The sequence below is a fragment of the Notothenia coriiceps genome, unplaced genomic scaffold (genome assembly GCF_000735185.1).
Source record: "Notothenia coriiceps isolate Sejong01 unplaced genomic scaffold, NC01 NC01_scaffold00027240, whole genome shotgun sequence".
NCBI classification, from domain to species: domain Eukaryota; kingdom Metazoa; phylum Chordata; class Actinopteri; order Perciformes; family Nototheniidae; genus Notothenia; species Notothenia coriiceps.
In genome coordinates this window covers 34,386-41,449 of record NW_011359941.1, presented here as the reverse complement: position 1 = coordinate 41,449, position 7,064 = coordinate 34,386, and the positions used below count along the sequence as shown (strand labels likewise).

The 7,064-nt window shown below is 40.1% G+C and overlaps 1 protein-coding gene across 1 annotated transcript; it reads left to right on the top strand.

Moving 5' to 3' along the window:
• The first annotated feature begins 1,309 nt into the window (after nt 1-1,309).
• Nucleotides 1,310-6,267, top strand: ttc36 (tetratricopeptide repeat domain 36). Its single transcript, XM_010785147.1, has 3 exons — nt 1,310-1,597; nt 5,530-5,639; nt 5,873-6,267. Exons 2-3 carry the CDS (start codon nt 5,534-5,536, stop codon nt 6,265-6,267), a joined length of 501 nt encoding a protein of 166 aa, XP_010783449.1. The 5' UTR covers nt 1,310-1,597; nt 5,530-5,533.
• Nucleotides 6,268-7,064: the final 797 nt, after the last annotated feature.

The following is a 7,064-nucleotide window of genomic DNA, read 5'->3' as shown; positions in this document are numbered from 1 at the left end:
ATCTGTTGTCTTTGTAATTGCTTAGAGGAAATAAGGATGTGTTCACTGCTATTTGTTTTTATTAGGCTTTACAGCAGTACTACCACTGAGGGTCAGTGTTTCTTGATTATCTGTTAATTTCCCTTTTGGCCTGCGGGCAAGTGCAGCTCCACTCTCTCAGCTCTATCTTCTGGAGTCAGTAAACACTGCCAATGTGTTTCCCTATTGACATAATGACGTTGAGTGGTGCTGATGCAGTGACATTTGCAGTAATAGGAGACTGATAATCCTCACACAATTGCTTCTCCACTTTTGCACTATAGGGGAGGCCATGGGGGACAAACTGGGCCTCGGCAGAAAATCCCCTGCTAACTGAGTGACCGTGAACATGATAGCCTAGCCCTCACTCTTTAACTCTTATTACCCTGCAGAAAATAGGAGTCCTGCAGGATCAAACTGTGTGTGCTGACTTGGTGAGGGAGGAACTGGAGATCCAGCAGAAATAAAAGCAGCAAGAGCTCTCTCAAGTGGTAAAAAATAAAACCTCTCTCTGCACATCAAGCCTGAAGATCTTTTTTTAATCGTCCTGGAATGTTATAATCCAGGCAAATACTCTCTAAGGTGTGTGCCTTTTAAAAACCTTGTAGTAATTTGTCCAGATCAGATTTGTTTGCCCCACAGTTAAATTAAGTGTTTGTTTTTCCATAGGTTACCAAGGTACAGTAGTAGCATTTTTAATTAGATACTTGGAACCAGTAGCATTAGTCTAGCTCTAGCATAAAAATATCATTAAACGTATAATATTCTTGCAACATTTTTCTCTTAAGTGACACATTCACATATGCTGCTGTTTTCAATTGTAATTTTTTGAGATAAATGTAAATGGAATATCTTTCAGTTTTACCCAATAATGTGAGGATGTCAACTGGGCCACATTTTCTTTTAAATCTTATGATGCAAGAAATGAATATGCCAATTGAAAAAAAAATACTTTAATGATTAAATTAAGATTACAACAGACAGAAAATGAAGCTGTTACTGTTAGCTTAAGCTAAGCAATTTTGCACGTTTTTTGTTCATGAGAATACTAAAAAGGTAGCTTCAGCAGCTCAAAACGCTTACATTGGGAAAGATTATGTAAACACCAAAACACATGCAAATCATGATGCAAATGCATACATCTTCACCAACTTGACAACGCATGCGCAGCACTTAGAAAACATTCACAAACCTAACAAACAAAACATTTGCACGGAACAGAAAATAATTAAAACCAAAAGGCAGCAACCAGCAGGGACATGAGATGCAAAACCATTTTAGAGCACACAACATAAACAAACGTGACCATATACTGTACCACTTCACACAAAAACAGTGTCTTCTGCACACTGCCAAACAGTAAGCTCAAATAGGCACATGCAAACAGCTAGCAAGCAACGTTGAAGCAGCAATAGCCGAAATTAGCTGCAAACTGCACAACATATTAACTCACAATATATCAGCGGAAGCAGCTCACTTACTCTGCTTGAACCCAGCAGGGATCCTTTTGGAGGATAGGTGTGCTTCAAAGCTGCCAATTCTGAACACCACGGCGGGCGGGTGGAAGGCCTTTCAACAGGTACAATCTTCATGGTTTCCTCAACAAATGCTCCTCAAAGCTGAACAATCGGACTGTGGGCATCCGGCTTGTATGAAACATTAAACGAGCAGACACAGTAGCTCTAGGTGTCCTAACTTATCAGAGTGACATCAGAGTTAGGTACACTCACTGCTACGTGCACGGAGCAAGCTGGAGGGCTGTCTCTGTTCACAGGTTTAAAACAGCCCGTTTGTAAAAGGTGCTTTCGATTTATGCTACACATCAAGTTGACTAACAGGTGTCAGGAGCAGTGTGAACAAACTAGTAGTCTAACTATGTTGTGCAGAAGCTTGCTGGTTGTTCAAGTATATCATATTTGCATAGTAATCAAAGTAGTCCCATTAATTGCTACAAACTGCAAACCATCAAAGAAAAACCATTTTTAATTGCTTCTCTGTGATTGAACCCCCTGTAACCGACACACTGTGTTTTCTTTCCATAAAAGTAAAATGTTTTTATGCAGTTGTTTTTAGAACAGTAAACAAGTGTAGGGTGGCCGACAGGTGCAAACCATAGACTGTACTGTATAGTGTATACTGGTGCAAACGGCCCAAAGCACCTCCAATAGGGGAAATCATGATGCAAATATACAAAAAACAAATGTGCCAAAACACATGCAAATGACGAAACATTTGTGCATCTTTTAGTAAACATTCGCCAAATTGACAATCATGTGCAGGGTTTATTAAAAGCGGCACATAAAAAACACGCTGCAAATAAAAAAATGCTGCAATAATTGTGTTTCGTTTATGCAGCAATTAAAGTAAACGCTGCGCATGATTCGTCAAGTTGTTGAAGATTGTTCTTCACTTGCATGTGTTTTGGCACTATTGTGTTTTTATGTTTCCATCGTTTCTATAAGTGCAACGCGTTTCTCCTAATGGAAGTGTTTTGGGACGTTGTACTACGTTTTCCCTTGTTGACCACCTTAGAATACAATGTCAATTATCCAACATCAATTTGCATTTAGAAAATTAACTTTGCACTTCACACCCAAAACATTTCCCTTGCCTTAAGCTTTTTTTACAGGCTTATGTGAGTACATATTGTAACTCTCTTTTAAAAATGCAATGTAAACATATGCCGTCACATCTATTTCTCACCCACTCCATCATCTAACCCTGTTTGCATTTGAAAGGCAACTAGCCACATAAAAGAGTGTGAGAGTGCATATACACCTTTTTGCATACAATATCTAAAAACGACTGACTCAAAACTGTAGCTGGGTCATTATACAAAATACACACAGGCCTTCATCCAGGAATCAGTCACATCTCCATTGTCGGCATTACAAAGAACGAACTGGCAATGAATTTTATCTGTAACCGTAGCATATGCCCTACAGGCCTGAAACTATTTTAGAAAAAGAACATGACGTTAACTTTATACCATGTTCAATAAAACACTAAGGCTGCAACTTAAACAAAGTACCAACTGAACCAAACCCTCTGTGAACTAAAACCCACTGCACAAAAAAAATACATTTTGCAAAAGTACAAAATCAAAATCTTTGACAAATTGAGACCATTTTCTTAACAAACTTTTTGTTCCGCCTGCTATCCTTCAACATCAGATCTGCCTCGTCCTTTTAAAGGTCTCAAAAGCACATACCTCCATGAGCTCTTTCTTGTTCCAGATCACTGCTGACAGTAATTGGACACAACTGGAAAAGGCTTTGAGCTGGAACCGTTTTCATCTCTGTGACTCACTTACACACTTTGTTGGAGATACTTGCTGTTACTTCCTAAGTCAATGAGAACTATGACAAGCCATTCTGTTTCTATGTTCGATTGTACTTTTTTCTAGCAATCTTACCTGTCATCTTATCACTTACTTTTTCTGCTCTCAGATTTTCCCTGTTGGTGCTGTTATCTTCCATTGGTTACATGAGGCAACACTTCTTTTAGCAAGCGTTATTTGTTGGCCTCAATACTCGTGTTTGTTGCCGTGGAGATCCCACAATAACCAAACTGCTTATTTTCACCATTGTAACTTAACTCATGTGTTGTAAACACTGATTTTCTGTTGATTTGGTGATGCTTTTCCTGTCCTCTCTCTTTTACTTTCAGAATATATTTTTGAGCCGTTCGGCATATTATGGTTGTAAATCCTAATTTCTATATACTATTCCTCATAACTAGTAAGATATGGTAGTCTGAGCAAGGTTACCACGCAAAAGTGCCCCCCAAAGACTGTAGAAGAAATTCTGTATATTTACATACATGTGGACTATAGTATCAAACGTCATTTTGGTGCATTGTGCTGTTTTGGCTTGTAACTTCTTCAGCAACGGCAGTATCTATTCGAGAACTCTATTCACAGTATTAAATGTGAACAGTTGAACCAAAAGTAGATTTGTACTCCTCAGACAGTTTCATTTGAATAATGTTTTGAACCCGGAGAGATAGAGCTATCTGGTACTTCACAGACAGACGAAACATCAGAGACACTGCACATGCTGTAGTAATAATTAAATTAATATCTTTATGCAACCATTTCTTTTGACATTTGTATATCTATACAATTAAAAACTTAACAGTCTTATTTGATTTATTGTATTTTTTTAGGCAAGTATAATGGTTTTTGCACCATATATTTGAATATAGGAGCTTAGTTCTAATTTGACTGTGGACACAAGACACCATCAAATACTAAATGAGAGGAGATTTTTCCATACTAAGTCTTCAAAATGCATTAACCTTCAAGTCAGCAATTATAGAATAAGGAGGGATTTTAGCCATAATATTTTCGTGGTGATATCTCCCATTACAGAATATAGTTACAGAGCTGTTATACTCTGATGCCAGCGCTGTAAAAATACTGGTGATGATGAGCAAATGGACAATTCCCTTGGGAAAGTTTGATTGTCTGGAGGTCACAACAGCACAGCTCAGTGGTAGAATGTATAGTGTTCCTTAGCGGTCTGATGTGTCAGATGTGTCAGCCTTACTCTGAAAGGCTGCAATCACAAGTTACATCCTGAACTTGCTCAGTAATGGTTCCCCATTGTTAAGGATTTTTAACGATATTGGATTCCTGTTGCTGATTATCAGACTGAAACTCATTAATTGCTCCATTCACTGGAGCTTTCCAGTGAATACGAGGAAATTGTTCATCCATACAGTACACAGCCTGTTCCAGAGAGCTCCACCACTCCAGATTGGTCTGTGTGATGGAGCTGCCACGCTGGCTTATGTTCCAGATAGGAAGTAACAAAATGTACGAAGATATTTTACATGTACATGTGGTCTTAGTATTGTAGATAACATAGTTTGACTTTCACAACCAAAAGCAGCATTTATTAGTTTGATACTGGGAAAATGTTCAACTACCATGCTATGACAGTTAGCTTTGTAATGGTTTACTGCTGGGTTGGTAAAAAATCAACCAGAGATTTTGTGTTCCTGGTACTCCTTGGAGAGCAGGGAAATACCTCTTCCCATGCTTTAACCAATACTAAATCAAAATTAGCCAGGGCTTTGCATGAGAGATCCTCTAGCAGTTACTGATTGTCTCATAAATGTATGCTTTCTGTCCATATAACCTGCTTCAACTGTACAGGGACTCCGGGCATCTCTTTTTTAAACGAGGTATTTGATAAATCCAATAAGGTTTGAAAAGCATGCTAAAAAAGGTTTTCATGAGTATGCACTGGCAGATCTTCAGAATATCTCTGAGACCTTTTCCCCACAGTGTAACAGCATCTCTGCAGCGTGCCGGCCTGACCTGCATTTTTGACTTAACCAAATACAGATGTACTCAGTGAAGGCAAAGCTCAAAGTCCACCTCTGCTTCCGCCCCCTTCTTTGATTGGCTGGTGGAAATGGCTGAAGTTAGGGGAGGAAGAATTCTCCTCCCAGCAGTAGTTCAGTTGTCTTGATTTCTGTCTTTGTTTTCTTCACATACAATAGAAAGATGGCCTCGGCACATGACAGAGCTGTACTCCAGGCTATATTCAGCCCCACCAGCCCCTTAGGAGACGTCCCCGGCCTGAACCAAGAGGAGGAATTAATTGATGATGGTAAGCGTGAGCTTCTGACTTGGTGTGTCTACACATATCATGTCACAGCTTTTTATGTTTATCATTTCATTGCATATTGAATTTATTTGAACACATTCGATTCTGTGACTAGAAAAAAACCATGACATTTTAATCCAAGTTGAGTTCTTGGTGACGTTTCTGTGTTCTCCTTGCCACGGTGCCTGTCAATTGAGTTTGAGTGCTTTTTTAACCTGTTTATCTCTCTCTGCCAGACAGTGGCTTTGACACAGAGTTGCTGAAGCAAGTGAAAGAGTTGGAGATGAGGGGTGTCTCTGCTGCAGAGGCTGGGTATTTGCAAGCTGCACTTCAAGAGTTCAGCCAGGCAATCCAGATCCTGCCTCAGCGAGCCTCAGCCTACAACAACCGGGCCCAGGCCCTGCGGCTGCTGGGGAACACAGCAGGTACATGCTACACACTCAATAATAACCCTTTCCTCAGTCACCGCAGTGCACCGACATATCACACTGTTGAGTTTGAGGACAGCGTGACATCATTTCAGAGCTGTGTCTATCTGATGCACTTTTTCAACAGTGCTAGCCTACTTCAGAGGCCCTGCGTTTTCCTTGTGTTATGTTATTTTCTACATGCTGTTTGTCATATCATCTAAACCAGAGGGTTTCACAAGGGGAAAGTGGGCATCCCCCAGGCATCTCAGAGCCTTTTATAGGAGGTTTCAGCAGAGGTGGGAAGTAGTGGAGTACAAATACTTTGTTACTGTACTTAACCCTTATGTTGTGTTCGGGTCTCCCGTGACCCGTTTCAAGTTAAAATTATATAATAACTACGCTCTAGTTTTTTTTAGAACTGCTCCACAACAGCTATACTGTATAAACACTACAGATTTTGACCATTTTTGCCAAGTCTGAAGGTCTTGAAGTGTATAATTTGGTGTTCGGGTCTGGGGAGACCCAGCAGAATTGTTTTGGGTGACTCGAGGTCAACTTTGGCCCAATCAAGATTCATCTTTTACTTTAGACACCCCAGCCCCACTGTAACATCAACTGTAACAATAATTGTTCGCAACATGGACCTGGTCTCCCCTCCCTCTGCCCCCCCCTCCCATATGTACACTAACACTTGAACCTGAACACACACATGCACGCATGCAATATGTGGTGTAATGTGTTTTGGGCCATAACATTAACTTACAACAGGATTGTACGGTTATGAATGCANCTGATAACAGACAGTTGGGATCGCGGCGAAATTCTCTCTGCAGACCCATTCTCACAGCGTTTATCAACCTATAAACCTTTTTCTTACTCAATATCAAGCGGCTTGATATTGAGTAAGAAAAAGGTTTATAGGTTGATAAACGCTGTGAGAATGGGTCTGCAGAGAGAATTTCGCCGCGATCCCAACTGTCTGTTATCAGCCTGCAGCCAGGGAGGAGAAATCAGCAGA